We start from the raw sequence: 23,349 nt of genomic DNA on the forward strand, positions 1-23,349 counted from the left end.
CCAAAAAACACAGTAAATAGACTACGAAAACATTTTTGGGGTCTTTTGCAGGAATTAATCTTTAGATCAGTGTACAGCATCTTTAGAAAGATCAGTCTTATGGTCCAAAGGTTAAGAAGGGATGCGCGGGGAGCGACTTTTTACCCATCCAGCACCGTGCTTCACACTCTGTCCGGCTTGTCCAGGCGTCCCTCTTCTCTTTGGGGATTATCTTAGGTGTCATTTTTTTTCTCTGGCGTGTCTGGCATCTTCTGACTTTAGGCCTCATTTCCACTTAGGCTAGGTTCACACTTGTGCATAAAGTTCAAAAGCGCTCACGACTCAAAGACCTCACAAAGTTCAGTTTATCAGAGAGTCACCATCCAGAGGTTTAGAACATCCGATTGGACCTCCCAGGGCTGTAACCGATTCCTTGATAGCTTGGCCAACACGTCATATAAATGTAAAGAGAAAAGGGCACATAGCGTAATCCAACACTTACAACTTGCCCATCACCAATCAAAGTGACCTCAAAGTCCACCTCGTGCAGGATCACACTCCCCCCAATGCTCCCGCACTCACCCAGTCAGCCTCCTATTAATCCGGAGGTCTGGATATAAGGCATAAACAGGGGATGTGGCAAGGCTCACTTCCAATCACGTAGTAATCTAAGACTTAGAAAGCACCAGATAGTATAAAACCTTTTAATATCCTTAAAAGCATAAAAGTATTGCACTCACAAGTGTAGAAGATCATCAAGCGTTTTGTACATATGTAGTTCACGGTCCCGGGTTGCCGCTCACACACACGCTGCCTCAGACCCTCTCCACCAGCTACTTCCTCATAGGGCCGATCACGTGACGTAGCTCCGCCCTATGCATTTCGTCAGGGAACTGACTCATCAGGTTCACACTTGGTCCGTAAACGTATCCGATGGTTCCATTTTTCAGCCCAGATCAAAACCAGAGCCATGGATAGCAATGTTAAAAATAGTAGCCGTCTTCACCCAACCAATAAATAGATGCGTCTGCGTTTAGGGGGATTCGTTTTAAAAACCTGAACGGACAGTCCGGATTTGCAGCAGGTTCCCGGACCGCACATGGGTCCGGATACACGGGGGGGTAGTGGCAGGCAATAGAAAAACGGATCCCCCTCTACATAGGCAATTTTGGACACAGAAAAAGATCCATTTCTGTGTCACAGCCTGTGGGTGGGGAGGGGGCCGCCATGCTGGAGGGTGATAGCAGCCAGGATGGGGTTGGCCGCAGTCAGCAGGGTTGCCCCCCCCCCCCCCCCCCCCCCACTTCACCTTGGTCCCCCCTCTAGCTATTTGTGCAAAATTAGTTAAAATGTGAAGTATGCGGCGAGCGAGGAGCTTCTCTCCACTTCCTCCGCTCGCCGCGTCACTTCCTGCAATGTCACCCTCCGATGTATAGAGGCGAGCGGTGGAACGCAAGAGAGGAAGCGAAGTGTCCCCGCCGCACACTTTACATTTTAACTAATTTAGCACGTGTAGCGCGCTGCGCCAAAAAATGGGGGGACACGCCTCGCCGCACAACTGGGGGCTGCTCCGCGCCGAAGAAGGGGAGTGGCCATGACATTATATGGGTGGAGCTAACATAATGATGTAACAGCGAGGCATAAGAAAGCAGTGTTTACGCCATGATGTGGTCAAACGAGGTTTCGCATCATGGGTTTGCAGAAACTGTGTGATGCTATTTAATAGTATACCGAAACCCCAAAGCAGCAAATATAGCCAACTATGACCATTAAATAATAAATGCAGCAACAGTTACCCCAGACACCAGAAAATAAACGCAATGTGGGCAAAAATTTCAGCACAAAATAAATGCAATAGGCAACATGTCAGCACAAAATAAACGCAATGGGGGCAATAGTTCAGCACAAAATAAACGCAATGGGCAACATGTCAGCACAAAATAAACGCATTGTGGGCAACATGTCTGCACAAAATAAATGCCATGGGGGGAACATGTCAGTACAAAATAAACGCATTGTGGGCAACATGTCAGTACAAAATAAATGCCATGGGGGGAACATGTCAGTACAAAATAAACGCATTGTGGGCAACATGTCTGCACAAAATAAATGCCATGGGGGGAACATGTCAGTACAAAATAAACGCATTGTGGGCAACATGTCAGTACAAAATAAACGCATTGTGGGCAACATGTCAGTACAAAATAAACGCAATTTGGGCAACATGTCAGTACAAAATAAACGCAATTTGGGCAACATGTCAGTAAAAAATAAACGCAATTTGGGCAACATGTCAGTACAAAATAAACGCAATTTGGGCAACATGTCAGTACAAAATAAACGCAATGTGAGCAACAAGTCAGTACAAAATAAACGCAATGTGAGCAACATGTCAGTACAAAATAAACGCATTGTGGGCAACATGTCAGTACAAATAAATGCATTGTGGGCAACATGTCAGTACAAAATAAACGCAACGTGAGCAACATGTCAGTACAAAATAAACGCATTGTGGGCAACAGGTCAGTACAAAATAAATGCATTGTGGGCAACAGGTCAGTACAAAATAAACGCAACGTGAGCAACATGTCAGTACAAAATAAACGCATTGTGGGCAACATGTCAGTACAAAATAAACGCATTGTGGGTAACAGGTCAGTACAAAATAAACGCAATGTGAGCAACATGTCAGTACAAAATAAACGCATTGTGGGCAATAGGTCAGTACAAAATAAACGCAATGTGAGCAACATGTCAGTACAAAATAAACGCAATGTGAGCAACATGTCAGTACAAAATAAACGCATTGTAAGCAACAGGTCAGTGCAAAATAAACGCAATTTGGGCAACATAACACCTGGAAAAAAAAGCATTTACTCACCTGGCAGAAATCTCCTCTCGCTCCTGGCCGGCCTCTGGCTCGCTGCTCCTTGGACCGTCTTGCTCCTGCACAGTCTCCCGCGCTGACAGGCAGAGCAGGGCTACGGCAAGATGGCGCCCGGGGGGCGGGGGGGGGGGTGAAAGGGGGCGCAATTTTTACACCCTCGTCCTGGGTACAATTTACCCTAGAAACTGCCCTGGACAGAGACAAGGTCTGCAAGGAATGGCAGGTAGAGGTGCATCTGAACAGGCACACTGCAAGTTAGGGTGACCAAACACCCTAAAAAAAAAAGAACACAAAGACAGCGGAAGGCGCTCCGTTCCTGGCTCTGATAAAACTCTGCCGCTTTATTCAGCCCGAGGAAGCGGGGCGCATACCCACGAAACGCGTTGCCTGTGCTCAGTAAAATTCATCTTTATATGAACTTGTTGTTATTTAGGTAAGCCACTTCTGTTTTTAGCTGTTTTTAACTTTTGGTTACGCTAAAAGCAAATTATCATCAACTAAAGGAATCAGCTTCTCCGAAGATAAAACAACCTGTTTTTTACCCCATTGACAGCGCTAGGAGCGCTCTGTGCCAAGACTGGGCTTTAAAGGACCACTATCACGAAAATCGTAAAAAAAATGTCAAATAACGTAAACACATACAAATAAGAAGTATTTTTTTCCCAGAGTAAAATAAGGCATATATAACTTTCCTCCTATGTTGCTGTCACAGTAGGTAGTAGAAATCTGACAGAAGTGACAGGTTGTGGACTAGCCTAGCTCCTTATGGGGTATTCTCAGGGGTTTCTTTTTTTTCAAAAGCGCCGCCCCACTGACAAAAAGTGTGCAAACAGGTGGTGGTGGTGGGAGCTGCATCTTTATATAAATCGTTTTCAGTGAGTATCTTTATAAAGAATAAAGGTGATGCTGAGAATCCCCCATGAAGAGATGGACTAGTCCAAAACCAGTCGGATCTGTCAGATTTCTACTAACTACTGTAAGTGACAGCAACATAGGAGAAAAGTCATTTATGGCTCATTTTACTCTGGAAGACAAATACTTTTTATTTGTATGTGTTTACATGTCTTTTAAATTTTACAATTTTCATGATAGTGGTCCTTTAAACCATGAAAAGCCTCCTCACCACCTCTTCTTGCGTGCTGTTTGTGTGCATTCTTCTATTGTGTGACGCTGACAGAGGAGACATCATGTCCGGGGATGTGACAGCGGTACAGTCATAGAATGTTCCTTAATGCTCGCCGCACCATCTGAGCCGTGTGACTCACCCAACTCTTTCCTCTTCAATGAAACAGCAAGGCCTTGTAATTTCACTTTAGGTGACAAGCCAGATGATAACACGGAAATAAAGGCAGGATTGGGTTTATTTTTAGACCGGCGCATTTCTGTTTTATTATACAAACGCTGCCACTTGCATGACACAGATTCTTTCTTTTTTCTGTCTTGTTTGCTGGTTGGAACATATTGAAGCCTCGCAGTGATCTATAGGAAGGATAAGGATACGTCTATATTGAGTCATAGGTTTGTTGCCATTTGCAGCCCCTCTGTGACCCGACACAAGTGTCTCCGCATTGCAGGGACAGTCTGTATTTCAGAAGCAAGTCCCATGGCCCCTTGTTTATTCTCAATTGTCTGCATCTAGGCAGGGGTGCTGCTAAGGTTTTTATGGTCCCCCCCCAAAACAATAGTCCTCCAGGATAGGTAGGTACGTAAAGGTGCACCCCCCCCCCCAATATAAGTAGCCACCTCCAGTGTAGGTAACCAAGGTGCCCCCCCAATATAGGTAGCAACCCCCAGTATAGGTAGCCAAGGTGGCCCCCCAATATAGGTAGCAACCCCCAGTATAGGTAGCCAAGGTGGCCCCCCAATATAGGTAGCAACCCCCAGTATAGGTAGCCAAGGTGGCCCCCCAATATAGGTAGCAACCCCCAGTATAGGTAGCCAAGGTGGCCCCCCAATATAGGTAGCAACCCCCAGTATAGGTAGCCAAGGTGGCCCCCCAATATAGGTAGCAACCCCCAGTATAGGTAGCCAAGGTGGCTCCCCAGTATAGATAGCAACCCCCACTATACATAGCCAAGGCTTCCCCATAATATAGGTAGCAACCCCAAGTATAGTTAGCCAAGGTGTCTCCCCAGGATAGGCAGCAACCTCCAGTGCAGTTAGCCAAGGTGTTCCCCCAGTATAGACAGTATAGGTGTCCAACCTCCAGTATAGGCCAAGGTGTCCAACCAATATAGGTAGCAAGCTCCAGTATAGTTAGCCAAGCTGTTCCCCCAATATAGGTAGCAACCCCCAGTGTAGGTAGCCAAGATGTCCCCCCCAGTATAGACGGCAACCCCCAGTATAGGCAGCCAAGTTGTCCCCCCAGTATAGGTAGCCATCCCCAGTATAGATATCCAAGATGCCCCCCCAATACAGGTAGCCAGCCCCTGTATAGTTAGCCGTTAGCCGTGTCCCCCAAAAATAGGCAGGAGCTGCTAAGGTGTGCTGCTAAGGTGTTTGTCCTCCCCCCCCCAAAAAAAATAAATAAATAATAGTTAGCCCTCCAGTATAGGAAGGTAGCCTAGGGGAGTGATTGCCGTTGTGAATTCTTTCCTCACCATGATTTACATTCTGATCTTTACATTTTTAGTCCCGTCGGGGGCAGCTCTGTGGAATGTTCAGTTACTGAGCGTTCCAAAGCCAGTACAACATATACCTGGTCTCCCAGTATGTTCAAGGGAAAATAATTCCGCATAGCTAATCAGCCTAGGCTAAACATCACTGGGAGGGCGGAGCTACATACCAACCAATATACAGCAAGATATAGATATAGGAAGTGTTTCTGATGCTGAAAACAGGAAAATGAGCGTAAAAGTGGGTATCCTGAATAATTTACTGCATTCTACTATATGTCACTACAGGGCCTCTTTAAAGGAAATCTTATTAATGTGTTTATTTATACTTGCCTGGGGCACCATGAGGTGCGGGGTTCCCTCGCTGTCCTCTCTGGCCCCTCCATTCTGCCTCCCGGTAATCCGGCTAGCTGTGCTCTTCTGCGCATGCACGGCCCGGCTGTGCTTGCACCCCCCATCGCCCTCCCGCAGTAATACTGCACAGGCGAGAACGCTCCTGGGTGCGGGAGTGGGGCGGGGCCCGTGCCGCACATGTGCAGAGTTGCATGCTCGGGAGGAGGACTGGGAGGAGCCCACCCACCTCATGGGGCCCCAGGTAGATATAAATAAACACAATAATAAGATCTCAAGTACACTTTAAGAATTCCCAGCATTATGGGGCAAATCAGTTGTCCCCATTAATATAGCGATGTTTCAGGGCAGTGGCCTCCTTTCCTCAAGCTTTACTGGTTTAAAAAAGCTCTGACAATGTACACAGCAGATCTGGAGAGGATAGTTTTCAGTGGAGTTCCACCTTAAGTTTTTGAAATATGTTTTTGTGGTTAAACAGGCCCAAACTCCCCACCGAAAAAAGCAGCGGTCGGAGAGCGAGGGCTTCCCTACCGCATTCCTCTCGCCTGGGCCAGGTGTCTGATAGATTTGTGTTCATAAATAGATTTAATTCACAAGTAGCCATCCCTCCGGCGTTGAAGGGTTAATAGGCCTTTTCCCAGCAGGCCCAATGTGACGGTTGCCATAGGAACCAACATCTCTCCACAGCGCCTGAATGTCCCAGTTTCTGGCAGGTCCCCAATACAGCCGTACATCTCTCCCATTCTTCCCGGACTGCTATTCCCCGCTCTACCTGGTTGCCTGTAATAATAGTATGTACGCTACAGCAGAGGACTGTGACGGGTGAGCCATTGTTACATTCATACCATTTGCTGGCAGGTTCAGTAGATTAAGCAACTATAACTATAGTTATCCAGCTACTGAAGTACGAAACTGCTGACAGCGCGTAAAGGACTGCCATTAGAGCTGTACAGTTGGTACGCCAGTACCAGGTGGGGAATTGGGGTGTGGGTACTTTGTGTGGGGGGCCTCATATTTTTTTATGAGTTCTAACTGTGCACCTGAGAGTCTTACAGTGAAATTAGAATCAGTTTCCCCTTCAATAGACTTTCCATGTCAGTATAACTTTAAAGATTACAATCCCATCTAAAAATAGCACCTGAATGGTTAATTTGCTTACTTTCACTTTCCCCTGATCTGCATGCTTGTCATCTGATCTGCATGCTTGTTCAGGGTCTTTGGCTAAAAGTATTAGAAGCAGAGGATCTGCAGGAGAGCCAGGCAACTGGTATTGTTTAAGAAAAGAAATACAGTAAATATGACCGCCTCCCACAGGTTCCCTTTAAATAGTTGACTTTGGGTCCACCCCTTCCTAACTTTTTACATCTTACATCTCCTGCTGCACTGACAAATAATAAAATTGCTTCTCCCAAACATAGCAGAGCCATTCTATTGTTTCTGAAAATTAACTCTTAACATCCCTGAGGCTAGGTTCACAGTGGGACGTTGTGATTCAGTTCCTTGTCTACAGACATTGAATAAGGTTCTCCTATAAGGCTGCTTTCACAGTGGGACGTTACAGGTGCACATTAGTGCAGCCTGTAACGCTCCCCCAACGCACAGCAATGTAACACAAGTGGGTTGTTCACAGTGCCCACGTTGCGTTACATGTAATGCTGCACGTTGTAGTGAAAGTGCAGCATGCTGTGCGTTCTTAGCCGCGTTAGACTGTTTGCACATGCTCAGAGGGGGGCGGAGAGGAGGCGGGGAGATGCCGCTACAGTAGCTGCACACATGGCTACTTAATATGCACTGCACTGGCGGCCGCTGATTGGCCGGTGGGATTACGTGATCCGGAGTGTCTCGCTCCGCATCACGTGGTCCCGCCGGCCAATCAGCGCCACTCTGGGAGACCTTATGCGGATAGAGCTGCCTAACGCGGCTCACTTTAACGTCCTCTCCCGCCCCACCATGCAATGTGTTAGGGGCACGTTATGCGACCATAACGTCCCCTAAAACGCAACGTCTTAGTGTGTAAGTAGCCTAAAGGTACCTTCTAATGATACAATCTTGATTGTACAAGAGAATATACAGTACTTCAAATGGGTACTTTAACCACTAGATGACCGCATCACCCCGATGGGCAAGATCGCGGCGGCAGCCCCAGGACCGCGTAACGCCAATTGGCGTCAAGTCCTGGGGCGGGGTAGTGCAGGAGATCGTGTGCGCATCTCTGCTTGAATGGCGGAGCTGAGCTCAATCATCAGTCTCCCATTGGCGATCGTTGCTAGGAGACTGTTAGACGGTCGATTTACTGTATACAGCACTGCGATCAGGGCCGGCCCTAGACTTTTTGCCGCCTGAGGAAAAATTAGAAAAAAATCGCCGTCCCCCCCAGCCATGGGTGGTGGTGGGGGGGCCGAGCTGGAGGGGTAGCAGGCAGAAAGGGGGTATTGGCCTAGTGGTGGGGAGGGGGGTCGGACCCCCCCCCTCACCTGGGTCCCCCGATCTGCGCTGCTCCTCCAGCGTTAAACCAGGGTGCATATCATTAAGAGGCAGCGGGCGGGAGAATCACTCACCTCTTCCGCGTTCCATCGTGCGTTCCACTGACGTCACTTCCTGCAAGGCCGTCCACTTACAATACAGTGGGCGGCATTGCCGGAAGTGACGTCAGTGGAGCACACGATGGAACGCGGAAGAGGTGAGTGATTCCCCCGCCCGTTGCCTCTTAATGATATGCACGCTGGTTTAACGCTGGAGGAGCAGCGCAGATCGGGGAACCCAGGCGAGGGAGGAAGGGGTCCGCCCCCCCTCCCCACCGCTAGGCCCAATACCCCCTTTCTGTCAGCTACCCCTCCAGCTCGGCGGGTGGCACCCAGCATCCAAGGACAGGCGGGTGCCGTCCCCCCAGATCTGCCGCCTAAGGCAAATGTTTCACCCTACCTCATGAGCGGGCCGGCCCTGACTGCGATCTACGGCAGCGCCAAACTGGGCATAGCCATGTGACACGGCTGTCCCCTCTAGAGGCAGGGAAGCGATCCGCTGTTTTAGGCTGAAGCCTATGACAGCCGATCGCGCTGATTGGCTGGCGGTGGGAGGGATAGAAAAAAAAATTGTTAAAAAAGGAAATAAATATTTATTAAAAAATAAACATCCTGGGAGCGATCACAGCCCACCAACAGAAAGCTCTGTTGGTGGGCAGAAAAGGCGGTGGGATCACTTGTGTGCTGAGTTGTGTGGCCCTGCAGCGAATCCTTAAAGCTGCAGTGGCCTAATTAGTAAAAAATTGCCTGGCCACTAGGGGGGTTTAAGCCTGTGGTCATTAAGAGGTTCAGTAGTCCCTCGTATTAAAAGTAGTAAGATTGTACAATCAAAATTGTACCATTAGTAGGCAGCTTGAAGATGGCCATACACAATACAGTCAAATAGATCGATTTCACCTATTTTTTTATATAAAAACAATCGACTATATACAAATTTGAAACGTTTTTTTCAGTTTTTATTTTAATAAAAATCTGATTGGATGAGTTGGAAAAATCAGATAGAAAAAGATAAAAACCGACATTTCATTTCAATGATCGTTTGTTAGATATTTTTGGAAAAAGATCGTAAGTGTATGGTATATTGATTAGACTTTCAAATTATTAACTCAAACAGAAAAGTTGATCAGATTTCTGGGAAAAAAAAAACCCCTAGAAAATGGAATCCTGTATGGCCATGCTTAGACCACCCTGTACTTTGCAGATCCGTAAACATTAGAGTGTTAGCTGTGCGTCACACACTTACACGTCAAACCTCATATTCTGCTTCTCTTCAAAGAAGTAGTCCAGCACAAACTTCCGGACAAAGTCTGGGTTGAGCGTGTTGTCGATGACTTCTGTCCGACCGAACTGAAGAAATAAACAGAAAATATGGCACTTAGTGATCAGGACGGGACATGTAGTGTACATGCAAATACTATATAATAACGAGTATACTAACTAGTGTATATAGAAGTAAAGCCATACCATTGAACTGTAAGCCTTTGATCTTGCGACCCCACCAATGACACCCTCGCCATGGACTTACTTGGAACGTGGACTTGAATTGCCAAAAAATTGCATGATCATGTATCTTAGACCCCGTTTGCTTGTATAACCTTGTGACATGTTGTATGTTGGTTAACAGTGTGCTACTTCTCTGTCTCACATTGCTTGTGAACAATGGTGTAACTAAGGAGCAATGGGCCCCAGTGCAAGCTTTACACTGAGCCCCCCCCCCCCAGAACTGCAGACGAGTTTTTACTACGACCGCTTCCTGCTGTCATACATTTCTGCAATGGAGGGGGTGAGGAGGCAGAGGAAGGAATCCCAGTGTGCCCGCTTCTACCCTCTCCATCACTGCGCCCCTCTACCTCACTGCGCCCCAGGCGGACACCTGCCTTGCCTGCCCCTAGAAACGGGGCTGGGGAACCACGTCCTAACCTATAAAATGATCTAAATTTACCTTACACTAACCTGAAAGTTGTACAGTGGCGGACAGTTTTGTTCTCTCCACCCACCATGTGATGTCACAACTGTACCGGTCCATCGGCCCTCTGCCCATCACCCTTCCCACCCACACATTGCAACAGAACACGATGGTAGCCTTCAGGCTATCTACGCGTCTGTACAGTCTTGACCCAGCAATATCGCCCGGGGATCAGGTCCCTGTCCCCATCGGGCGGCATCCATCTAGCATATGTATGGGCACCATTTCAAGAGTCCCAGGTATCTCAATAGCACATTTAATATGCATGCCACCAATGTGGCTCATTAATAAAAAAAACCCTTAGATTTTACCTCTTCTTTTTACTTTTAAGAGTTTAGCAGAGGGTTTTATTACCCTATTTCCGAGGCCCGCCTGACCAGCAGAAGTTTTAGGCAGACGAGGACTGATGTAATTATTTTACTGCACACATTAGCAGAGAGAAAACAAAAAGCTTTCATCAGCGGGGGGTGGGACGATTTTACACTGTGCTTTAGAGAAGTCACAGATGTTATCTTCATACCTTCCCCTGGATTAAGTAATGGGCAGCTAGAAGGGGACGGGGGAACATGGCAGCCCCTATTGCTGTTAGAAACCAGGGAAAAAGAGTGGTGCTTGGTTCCCTTTAAGAGTATCCACAATTGTTTCCAAGGTTGGGTTCAAATCTTAGATGTGAATAATCTCCCATCCAATCCACTCCAACCAGTCTGGTACTGAGTTAGTGTTTGACCCAGTTCCAAGAGACGCTCTAAATGTGGCCACAAGTTATGCAGCTCTCCAGGTTAAAACCCTTTGCCATAGTTGCCGAGATGCATTAAACGGTTCTAGATCCACATTTACGATGATAATTTTAATGGACTCAATGAAGCCTATAATGCAGACAACCTTTTGATCCTTTCATTCTGAATTACTGAAAAATGTGCCTCATCCTTCGGTTGAGAAACCGCCTCCTGTACTCGCAATTTCCCGGACATCTCAGGCCTTAGAAGAGGAGGATGAAGGGTCTTGACTACGAGGAGGGGGACTATCGTGCTTCGGAAAAAAAGGCCTAGTAAAGAGTATTGTGAAGGTTAAAGTGCCTCATTATTTGTTAAGCCTCAGATAAATTGTTGAAATACACAGTATATTAGTTTCTACAGAGAGAACTGCCTAGTCAGACTCTTTTCACTCAAGTTCAAGTTTATAGAGGTCTTCGGGATTAGAAAGGCGGAGTTATTCCACATCCGTCAATCTCTGGGAGGTATCTGGGGTCAATGTAAAGAACCGATAAAGAAAATATGTGTTCTCAAGTCTGCTAAGCACAAGTTTTAAATTAGAAAGGAAGGGCGCAGATAAGCAAATGCCATATGTTAAAGGGAAGGTTCAAGCAAAATAAAAAAATGAGTTTCACTTACCTGGGGCTTCTACCAGCCCCATGCAGCCATCCTGTGCCCTCGTAGTCACTGACTGCTGCTCCAGTCCTCCGCTGGTAGTCGGCGGGCCGCATTGCGTACATTTTTACGCATTCCCGCTAGTGCAGGAACATTAACACATACATTTTACGCATTACTGGGGGGGACTGGAGCAGCAGTGAGTGACTATGAGGGCACAGGATGGCTGCATGGGGCTGGTAGAAGCCCCAGGTAAGTGAAACTCATTTTTTTTATTTTGCTTGGACATTCCCTTTAAAGGGGCACTATGGCGAAAAATTGTAAAATTTAAAATATGTGCAAACATATACAAATTAGAAGTACATTTTTTTCCAGAGTAAAATGAGCCATAAATGACTTTTCTCTTATGTAGCTGTCACTTACAGTAGCAGGTAGTAGATATCTGACAGAAGCGACAAGTTTTGGACTAGTCCATCTCTTTATAGGGGATTCTCAGGGATTTATTTATTTTCAAAAGCACTTAGTGAATGGCGGTTGCTCTGTCCAACTGTCAAAAAACTGTGTAGGGAGCAGGGATGCTGGGGGGCCCCATGATTTGTAGTTATGGATTCTGATGAGGCAGCCCTATGGACCGAACGGCAGTCCCAAACTCAGCAGCTGTTACCTCCAATTAGCCACCAATAAGATGCAGAGAGGTAGGTTTAGAACAGGGCACACATACCGCAGCAGGAATTGCATAAATTAGGCAGCATTCAGGTGGGAGGCTTCAGTTGGATGTAATCGCTAGCAGGACCGCCCCATGCAGTAGAGATGAGCGTAATGACCTAATTACGATTTTGCGAAATTTCGCGTAATTAGTGTAATTACGATTATGGCCGTAAGTACATAATCGTAATGAAGAAGGATTTCGCGAAATTTCGCGTAAGCGTAATTTTCGCGTAATTTTCGCATTACAGTCGTATCATGCCGTAATTTCGCATTAAACGCTACCGTAATTTCGCATTAAACCGTAACGCTCCGTATAATATAAAAAAGCCGCCGACTTTAAGGGTTAATAGCAAAGCCCCCTTAAATGTTAAGAGCCTCAAATTTGGAGAATATATTAAGGAGATCAGGAGGAATAAGAGGAAAAAATTTTTTTTCAAAAAGACCTTATAGTTTTTGAGAAAATCGATGTTAAAGTTTCAAAGGAAAAATGTAAACATTTAAAAACCCTCCGACTTTAACGGTTAATAGCAAAGCCTGCTTAAAGTTTAGGAACACCAAATTCCCAGGGTATATTAAGGGGATCAGTGGGAATAAGAGGAAAATTTTTTTTTTCAAAAAGACCTTATAGTTTTTGAGAAAATCGATTTTTAAGTTTCAAGGGCGAAAATGTCTTTTAAATGTGGAAAATGTCAGTTTTTTTTGCACAGGTAACAATAGTGTATTATTTTCATAGATTCCCCCAAGTGGGAAGAGTTTTACTTACTTCGTTCTGAGTGTGGGAAATATAAAAAAAAAACGACGTGGGGTCCCCCCTCCCAGACCTCTTTAACCCCTTGTCCCCCATGCAGGCTGGGATAGCCAGAATGCGGAGCACCGGCCGCGTGGGGCTCCGCACCCTGACTATACCAGCCCGCATGGTCCATGGATTGGGGGGTCTCGGAAGGGGAGGGGCAGCCAAGCTTTCCCCTCCCCCTCCGAGCCCTTGTCCAATCCAAGGACAAGGGGCTCTTCTCCACCTCCGATGGGCGGTGGAGGTGGAGGCCGCGATTTCCTGGGGGGGAGGTTCATGGTGGAATCTGGGAGTCCCCTTTAAAAAGGGGTCCCCCAGATGCCCACCCCCCCTCCCAGGAGAAATGAGTATAGAGGTACTTGTACCCCATACCCATTTCCTTTAAGAGTTAAAGTAAATAAACACACAGACACTTAGAAAAAGTATTTTAATTGAACAAAAAACATAACCACGAAAAAAGTCCTTTAATATTCTTAATTAACCATTAATACTTACCTGTCCCTTTAAATAAATGATCCCTCGCAATATCCTCGGAAATGTTCTATCAGTTACAATGTAACAAAGTTATTACAATGTATCAACTTTGTTACATTGTAACTACGCCGCACCCGACGTCACTCACCGCCGCGCCGCCACCGCGTCTGCGCTGCAGGACCCGACAGAGCTCTGAGCTATAGCTCAGAGCTCTCTAAGCATCTTTGTATTTGGGCTCCAAGGAGCCCCATTGGTCCTTAGCAGACCAATGGGGTTCCTTCTGATTTGAAGGAACCCCATTGGTCTGCTAAGGACCAATGGGGCTCCTTGGAGCCCAAATACAAAGATGCTTTAGAGAGCTCTGAGCTATAGCTCAGAGCTCTGTCGGGTCCGTGCAGGACGCTAAGTCCCCGCCGGCTCCGCTGCCCTCCCCGCCTCTCCCACATGTCACCCACATGTCACCCACATGTGGGTGACATGTGGGTGACAGATGTGGGCGGGGTGGACAGCGGGAGCTGCGGGGACTTAGCGTCCTGCACGGACGCGTATGCGGCGGCTGAGCGGCGAGTGGCGTCGGGTGCGGCGTAGTTACAATGTAACAAAGTTGATACATTGTAATAACTTTGTTACATTGTAACTGATAGAACATTTCCGAGGATATTGCGAGGGATCATTTATTTAAAGGGACAGGTAAGTATTAATGGTTAATTAAGAATATTAAAGGACTTTTTTCGTGGTTATGTTTTTTGTTCAATTAAAATACTTTTTCTAAGTGTCTGTGTGTTTATTTACTTTAACTCTTAAAGGAAATGGGTATGGGGTACAAGTACCTCTATACTCATTTCTCCTGGGAGGGGGGGTGGGCATCTGGGGGACCCCTTTTTAAAGGGGACTCCCAGATTCCACCATGAACCTCCCCCCCAGGAAATCGCGGCCTCCACCTCCACCGCCCATCGGAGGTGGAGAAGAGCCCCTTGTCCTTGGATTGGACAAGGGCTCGGAGGGGGAGGGGAAAGCTTGGCTGCCCCTCCCCTTCCGAGACCCCCCAATCCATGGACCATGCGGGCTGGTATAGTCAGGGTGCGGAGCCCCACGCGGCCGGTGCTCCGCATTCTGGCTATCCCAGCCTGCATGGGGGACAAGGGGTTAAAGAGGTCTGGGAGGGGGGACCCCACGTCGTTTTTTTTTTATATTTCCCACACTCAGAACGAAGTAAGTAAAACTCTTCCCACTTGGGGGAATCTATGAAAATAATACACTATTGTTACCTGTGCAAAAAAAACTGACATTTTCCACATTTAAAAGACATTTTCGCCCTTGAAACTTAAAAATCGATTTTCTCAAAAACTATAAGGTCTTTTTGAAAAAAATTTTTTCCTCTTATTCCCACTGATCCCCTTAATATACCCTGGGAATTTGGTGTTCCTAAACTTTAAGCAGGCTTTGCTATTAACCGTTAAAGTCGGCGGGTTTTTAAATGTTTACATTTTTCCTTTGAAACTTTAACATCGATTTTCTCAAAAACTATAAGGTCTTTTTGAAAAAAAAATTTTTTCCTCTTATTCCTCCTGATCTCCTTAATATATTCTCCAAATTTGAGGCTCTTAGCATTTAAGGGGGCTTTGCTATTAACCCTTAAAGTCGGCGGCTTTTTTATATTATACAGAGCGTTACGGTTTAACGCGAAATTAAGGTAGCGTTTAATGCGAAATTACGGCATGAACGAAACGCGAAATTTCGCGTTGAAAACTACGCTTACGGTATTTTCAATTACGGTTTTAATGGCAATTTCGCTACGCTAATTTCGCATCGTAATCGCAAATTTCGCATGCGTAATTATAGTAATGCGAAATTACGAAAATTTCAGCTCAACTCTACCATGCAGGCATCCCTCCCACAGGCTGCAAAAAAAGAATTTAAAACCACAAATACAGCCTGTGGGAGGGATGCCTGCATGGGGCGGTCCTGCTAGCGATTACATCCAACCGAAGCCTCCCACCTGAATGCTGCCTAATTTATGCAATTCCTGCGGTGATATGTGTACCCTATTCTAAACCTACCTCTCTGGGAGGGACCCCTGTGGGAAGGATGTCTGCATGGGGCGATTACGTCCAACCGAAGCCTCCCAATGCTGCCTAATTTATGCAATTCCTGCTAAATTAGATTTGGTAAGGCAGGCAAAGGGTGTGCACCTGATTGGCTGACTGGCGCCTGCTGACCTGATAAAGGTAGGAAATTGCTAGAGCTGGGAGTGAGCAATTGTGTGTGTGTTTTAGGTAATAGCAAGAGGGATTAGTTTTAGGCATTAGGTGGAGGGTTGGTTGTTTTAGGCACTAGGAGGAGGGATTAGTGTTAGGCATTAGGTGGGAGGTTGGTTGTTGGAGGTACTAGGAAGAGGGATTCGTTTTAGGTATTAGGTGGAGGCAAGCCAGATTTACCATAGGGCACTGTAGGCTTGTGCCTACAGGCGCCTGATGATGGAAAGGCGGCTCCCTCCCCTCCCCCAGTGCCTCCCTCCTTTCCTATGCAGAGTCCCGAACGGAGCGTAAATTAGAGCTTACTCACCCAGCTCTCGGCATTCCACTGATGAGATCTCCCTTCAGTCAGGGGCACCAATAGTTACTTAATACTGAGGGTACCTCTGGCTCTAATACTAAGGGACACCTATAGCTACCTGTGACGGGCAAGGGAAGTAAGGGAGAAGTGATAGCTGGGGCAGCCAACACACTTGCGGTGCGGTTTAGCTGAGGTTTGTAGGTTCATGGATAGCAAAGTCTATGGTGCCAGAACATCTGTGCTTATAGGCTCCTGTGATGTAAATCCGAGCCTGGGTGGGGGGTTGGTTGTGTTAGGCACTAGGATGGGGGATTCATTTTAGGCAATAGGTGGGGGAGATTTAGGCACTAGGAGGGGGGATTAGTTTTAGGCACTAAGAATAGGGATTAATTTGAGGCATTAGGTGGGATGTTGGTTGTTTTAGGCAGTAATGCCGTAGTATTATGCATTTGTGGCTTGGCGGTTTAGGCACTAGGAGGTGGGATTAGCTTTAGGCATTAGGTGCAGAGGGTTCAAGTAAGAATGGCCGCTGGGTTTGTCTATAGTAAAATATGGGTGATTTAAATGACCCATATTTTTACTATCAGCAACTCCTGTGCACCCAGCACAAGCAGCAACAGCGCTATATGTACCCAGCCACTGAATGCCTCCATCTGAGCCTGGAGTTGAGCTTTAAGCTCTCATGAAAAAAAAAGGGCATGCCATCTGGACACTCCCTAATATTGCGTAAGTTCATCACTGTCGCAGCTATGATGATATGAAAACCCGGCGCTTAATTCATGCCCTCAATAATGCAGCAGGCAGTATGTGTGCTGCTGACGCAGGGCCAGTCTCCCACGTGAAAGCGATGCCACTGGTGGGGAGTGCAGCAGGCAGTATGTGTGCTGCTGGCGCAGGGCCAGTCTCCCGCGTGTGAGTGATACCACTGGTGGGGAGTGCAGCAGGCAGTATGTGTGCTGCTGGCGCAGGGCCAGTCTCCCACATGTAAGCAATGCCACTGGTGGGTAGTGCAGCAGGCAGTATGTGTGCTGCTGGCGCAGGGCCAGTCTCCCGCGTGTGAGCGATGCCACTGGTGGGGAGTGCAGCAGGCAGTATGTGTGCTGCTGGCGCAGGGCCAGTCTCCCGCGTGTAAGCGATGCCACTGGTGGGGAGTGCAGCAGGCAGTATGTGTGCTGCTGGCGCAGGGCCAATCACCCGTGTGTGAGTGATGCCACTGGTGGGGAGTGCAGCAGGCAGTATTTGGGCGGCTGGCACAGGGCCAGTCTCCCGCGTGTAAACGATGCCACTGGTGGGGAGTGCAGCAGGCAGTATGTGTGCTGCTGACGCAGGGCCAGTCTCCAGCGGGTAAGCGATGCCACTGGTGGGGAGTGCAGCAGGCAGTATATGTGCTGCTGGTGCAGGGCCAGTCTCCCACATGTAAGCGATGCCACTGGTGGGGAGTGCAGCAGCAGTATGTGTGCTGCTGACGCAGGGCCAGTTTCCTGCGTGTGAGTGGTGCCACTGGTGGGGAGTGCAGCAGGCAGTATGTGTGCTGCTGGCGCAGGGCCAGTCTCCCACGTGTAAGCGATGCCACTGGTGGGGAGTGCAGCAGGCAGTATCTGGGCGGCTGGCACAGGGCCAGTCCCCCGCGTGTAAGCAATGCCACTGGTGGGGAGTGCAGCAGCAGTATGTCTGCTGCTGGCGCAGGGCCAGTCTCCCGCGTGTGAGCGATAACACTGGTGGGGAGTGCAACAGCAGTATGTGTGCTGCTGGCGCAGGGCCAGTCTCCCGCGTGTGAGCGATGCCACTGGGGGGGGGGGGAGTGCAGCAGGCAGTGTGTGTGCTGCTGGCGCAGGGCCAGTCTCCAGCGGGTAAGCGATGCCACTGGGGGGGGGGGGGGGAGTGCAGCAGGCAGTGTGTGTGCTGCTGGTGCAGGGCCAGTCTCCCGCGTGTAAGCGATGCCACTGGTGGGGAGTGCAGCAGCAGTATGTGTGCTGCTGACGCAGGGCCAGTCTCCCGCGTGTGAGCGGTGCCACTGGTGGGGAGTGCAGCAGCAGTATGTGTGCTGTTGGCGCAGGGCCAGTCTCCAGCGTGTGAGCGATGCCACTGGTGGGGAGTGCAGCAGGCAGTATCTGGGCGGCTGGCACAGGGCCAGTCTCCCGCGTGTAAACAATGCCACTGGTGGGGAGTGCAGCAGGCAGTATGTGTGCTGCTGACACAGGGCCAGTCTCCAGCGGATAAGCGATGCCACTGGTGGGAAGTGCAGCAGGCAGTATGTGTGCTGCTGGCGCAGGGCCAGTCTCCGGTGTGTAAGCGATGCCACTGGTGGTGGGGAGTGCAGCAGGCAGTATGTGTGCTGCTGGCGCAGGGCTAGTTTCCCGCGTGTGAGCGATGCCACTGGTGGGGAGTGCAGCAGGCAGTATCTGGGCGGCTGGCACAGGGCCAGTCTCCCGCGTGTAAGCAATGCCACTGGTGGGGAGTGCAGCAGGCAGTATGTGTGCTGCTGGCGCAGGGCCAGTCTCCCGCGTGTGAGCGATGACACTGGTGGGGAGTGCAGCAGGCAGTGCGTGTGCTGCTGGCGCAGGGCCAGTCTCCCGCGTGTAAGCGATGCCACTGGGGGGGAGGGAGTGCAGCAGGCAGTGTGTGTGCTGCTGGCGCAGGGCCAGTCTCCCGCGTGTGAGCGATGACACTGGTGGGGAGTGCAGCAGCAGTATGTGTGCTGCTGGCGCAGGGCCAGTCTCCCGCGTGTGAGCGATGACACTGGTGGGGAGTGCAGCAGGCAGTATGTGTGCTGCTGGCGCATGGCCAGTCTCCAGCGCGTAAGCGATGCCACTGGGGGGGGGGGGGGGGAGTGCAGCAGGCAGTGTGTGTGCTGCTAGCGCAGGGCCAGTCTCCCGCGTGTAAGCGATGCCACTGGTGGGGAGTGCAGCAGCAGTATGTGTGCTGCTGACGCAGGGCCAGTCTCCTGCGTGTATGCGGTGCCACTGGTGGGGAGTGCAGCAGCAGTATGTGTGCTGTTGGCGCAGGGCCAGTCTCCCGCGTGTGAGCGATGCCACTGGTGGGGAGTGCAGCAGGCAGTATCTGGGCGGCTGGCACAGGGCCAGTCTCCCCCGTGTAAACGATGCCACTGGTGGGGAGTGCAGCAGGCAGTATGTGTGCTGCTGACGCAGGGCCAGTCTCCAGCGGGTAAGCGATGCCACTGGTGGGGAGTGTAGCAGGCAGTATGTGTGCTGCTGCCGCAGGGCCAGTCTCCGGTGTGTAAGCGATGCCACTGGTGGTGGGGAGTGCAGCAGGCAGTATGTGTGCTGCTGGCGCAGGGCTAGTCTCCCGCGTGTGAGCGATGCCACTGGTGGGGAGTGCAGCAGGCAGTATCTGGGCGGCTGGCACAGGGCCAGTCTCCCGCGTGTAAGCAATGCCACTGGTGGGGAGTGCAGCAGCAATATGTGTGCTGCTGGCACAGGGCCAGTCTCCCGCGTGTGAGCGATGCCACTGGTGGGGAGTGCAGCAGGCAGTATGTGTGCTGCTGGCGCAGGGCCAGTCTCCCGAGTGTAAGCGATGCCACTGGGGGTGAGTGCAGCAGGCAGTATCTGGGCGGCTGGCACACGGCCAAAATCCCGCGTGTAAGCAATGCCACTGGTGGGGAGTGCAGCAGCAGTATAAGTGCTGCTGGCGCAGGGCCAGTCTCCCGCGTGTTAGCGATGCCACTGGTGGGGAGTGCAGCAGGCAGTATGTGTGCTGCTGACGCAGGGCCAGTCTCCTGCGTGTGAGCGGTGCCACTGGTGGGGAGTGCAGCAGGCAGTATGTGTGCTGCTGGCACAGGGCCAGTCTCCCGCGTGTGAGTGATACCACTGGTGGGGAGTGCAGCAGGCAGTATGTGTGCTGCTGGTGCAGGGCCAGTCTCCCGCGTGTAAGCGATGCCACTGGTGGGGAGTGCAGCAGGCAGTATCTGGGCGGCTGGCGCAGTGCCAGTCTCCCGCGTGTGAGCGATGCCACTGGTGGGGAGTGCAGCAGGCAGTATGTGTGCTGCTGGTGCAGGGCCAGTCTCCCGCGTGTAAGCGATGCCACTGGTGGGGAGTGCAGCAGGCAGTATGTGTGCTGCTGACGCAGGGCCAGTCTCCTGTGTGTGAGCGGTGCCACTGGTGGGGAGTGCAGCAGGCAGTATGTGTGCTGCTGGCACAGGGCCAGTCTCCCGCATGTGAGTGATACCACTGGTGGGAGTGCAGCAGGCAGTATGTGTGCTGCTGGTGCAGGGCCAGTCTCCCGCGTGTAAGCGATGCCACTGGTGGGGAGTGCAGCAGGCAGTATTTGGGCGGCTGGCGCAGTGCCAGTCTCCCGCGTGTGAGCGATGCCACTGGTGGGGAGTGCAGCAGGCAGTATGTGTGCTGCTGGTGCAGGGCCAGTCTCCCGCGTGTAAGCGATGCCACTGGTGGGGAGTGCAGCAGGCAGTATGTGTGCTGCTGGCACAGGGCCAGTCTCCCGCATGTGAGTGATACCACTGGTGGGGAGTGCAGCAGGCAGTATGTGTGCTGCTGGTGCAGGGCCAGTCTCCCGCGTGTAAGCGATGCCACTGGTGGGGAGTGCAGCAGGCAGTATCTGGGCGGCTGGCGCAGGGCCAGTCTCCCGCGTGTAAGCGATGCCACTGGTAGGTAGTGCAGCAGGCAGTGTGTGTGCTGCTGGCGCAGGGCCAGTCTCCTGCGTGTAAGCGATGCCACTGGTGGGGAGTGCAGCAGGCAGTATGTGTGCTGCTGGCGCAGGGCCAGTTTCCCGCGTGAAAGCGATATCACTGGTGGGGAGTGCAGCAGGCAGTATATGTGCTGCTGGCGCAGGGCCAGTCTCCCGCGTGTAAGCGATGCCACTGGTGGGGAGTGCAGCAGGCAGTATGTGTGCTGCTGGCGCAGGGCCAGTCTCCCGCGTGTAAGCGATGCCACTGGTGGGGAGTGCAGCAGGCAGTATGTGTGCTGCTGGTGCAGGGCCAGTCTCCCGCGTGTAAGCGATGCCACTGGTGGGGAGTGCAGCAGGCAGTGTGTGTGCTGCTGGCGCAGGGCCAGTCTCCCGCGTGTAAGCGATGCCACTGGTGGGGAGTGCAGCAGGCAGTATGTGTGCTGCTGGCGCAGGGCCAGTTTCCCGCGTGAAAGCGATGCCACTGGTGGGGAGTGCAGCAGGCAGTATATGTGCTGCTGGCGCAGGGCCAGTCTCCCGCGTGTAAGCGATGCCACTGGTGGGGAGTGCAGCAGGCAGTATGTGTGCTGCTGGCGCAGGGCCAGTCTCCCGCGTGTAAGCGATGCCACTGGTGGGGAGTGCAGCAGGCAGTATGTGTGCTGCTGGTGCAGGGCCAGTCTCCCGCGTGTAAGCGATGCCACTGGTGGGGAGTGCAGCAGGCAGTGTGTGTGCTGCTGGCGCAGGGCCAGTCTCCCGCGTGTAAGCGATGCCACTGGTGGGGAGTGCAGCAGGCAGTATGTGTGCTGCTGGCGCAGGGCCAGTTTCCCGCGTGAAAGCGATGCCACTGGTGGGGAGTGCAGCAGGCAGTATGTGTGCTGCTGGCGCAGGGCCAGTCTCCCGCGTGTAAGCGATGCCACTGGTGGGGAGTGCAGCAGGCAGTGTGTGTGCTGCTGGCGCAGGGCCAGTCTCCCGCGTGTAAGCGATGCCACTGGTGGGGAGTGCAGCAGGCAGTATGTGTGCTGCTGGCGCAGGGCCAGTTTCCCGCGTGAAAGCGATGCCACTGGTGGGGAGTGCAGCAGGCAGTATGTGTGCTGCTGGCGCAGGGCCAGTCTCCCGCGTGTGAGCGGTGCCACTGGTGGGGAGTGCAGCAGGCAGTATATGTGCTGCTGGCGCAGGGCCAGTCTCCCGCGTGTAAGCGATGCCACTGGTGGGGAGTGCAGCAGGCAGTATCTGAGCGGCTGGCGTAGGTGGTGAGTGTCGATTACTGCAGCAGGATGAGAGTCTGATTGGCTGGGTCCTTATTCCGGGCGTCCAGGAAAACTATACATTCCTCACTCCCCCTTCCTCCTTCTCTCTTTCTCTCACTAGTATTAATGTACTATACATTATTCCTGCATTTTATACAATTATTACTTTCCAGCAGTCCGGAGTTCCCCCGAATCAGGATAGAGGTTAATGTGTCTCGCTCAGCTATCAGTAATGCCAGCCACGCTCTGTGCAGCCTGCAGCACCTCTGTTTACCGCTTCTCCTAGCCTCATCCTTACGGCCAAACTGGCGCGGTAAACGTAGCATCTGACGATGTCAATAACTAGGAGGCGCACAGAATAAATAGAATCTTTTGAAGAGATGTTTGAAAAAAACATAGAGGCAGGTTTTGGCTTACCTCTTAAGTATGATCTCACATTCAACTATTTGCCAAGAGCAAAATCTTACGGAGCCCCAGGACAAGGACAAGGAGCCCAAATCCCTTTATCAGGTCATGTAAACAGTGCCAGTAGTGACCAAATTCAAAGCGAAACCGGTAGTAGGAAGCAGCCAAAGAATATATAAGAATGAATAAGAACAGACAGAAGCCCAGCCAGAAGTTACTCTCTGCTCTGAAAGATAAGCAACAGCATATTAACCATGAACTCATTACAGACTGCAAGGCTCTGGCCCCTCAAAATAAGAGTTTAGCCTGTCTAATTCTACCTCATCTGTGACTAATCATAACTGTAATTTGGTCTCTCAGCTGCGTCAGCTGGCTAAGTCGGCGGAGCAGCTCATTTGTTAACCCTATGTATGCTTCCATGAAAGTAGGAAGTAGACGCACAAATAAATGTTTTTCTTTAAAGGTTATTATGCTGTTGCTTATCTTTTATAGCAGAGCGGAAGTTCTGAGTTCAGGTCCGCATTAAGGACCAGAGACTTGTTTTGACGTGGCCATTCTGTGATCGCTGTGATTGGCTCACAGGGATCACCTGGTAAGGAGCCAATGAAACTGGCCCCTTAACGATAGGAGTAAGTCACATGCTTGGGACTGCGGAAAGCCGCGGCATAGAATCTACACCCCATCAGAGTTAGAGAGCCCTAGATGCGGCGTAGATTCTTCCTACCGCGGTCCCGAGCCAGTTAAAGAAAAACATTTATTTGTTACAGCTTACAGAACTACTACAATAAATCCGCAGTGTCTACTTCCTGGTTTCATGGGAGCATAGAAAGGGTTAACCTCCTGT

At 50.4% G+C, this 23,349-nt stretch overlaps 1 protein-coding gene across 3 annotated transcripts in view; it reads right to left on the bottom strand.

Annotated features, from left to right (window-relative positions):
• Positions 1 to 23,349, bottom strand: part of LOC137531563 (copine-8-like) — a 333,786-nt gene that overhangs the window by 187,281 nt on the left and 123,156 nt on the right. For all 3 annotated transcript variants that reach the window (XM_068251482.1, XM_068251484.1, XM_068251483.1), the window contains one exon: positions 9,598 to 9,701. In XM_068251482.1, the coding sequence (XP_068107583.1) occupies positions 9,598 to 9,701 (104 nt within the window). The remainder of the gene's footprint in view (positions 1 to 9,597; positions 9,702 to 23,349) is intronic.

The sequence above is a fragment of the Hyperolius riggenbachi genome, chromosome 9 (genome assembly GCF_040937935.1).
Source record: "Hyperolius riggenbachi isolate aHypRig1 chromosome 9, aHypRig1.pri, whole genome shotgun sequence".
NCBI classification, from domain to species: domain Eukaryota; kingdom Metazoa; phylum Chordata; class Amphibia; order Anura; family Hyperoliidae; genus Hyperolius; species Hyperolius riggenbachi.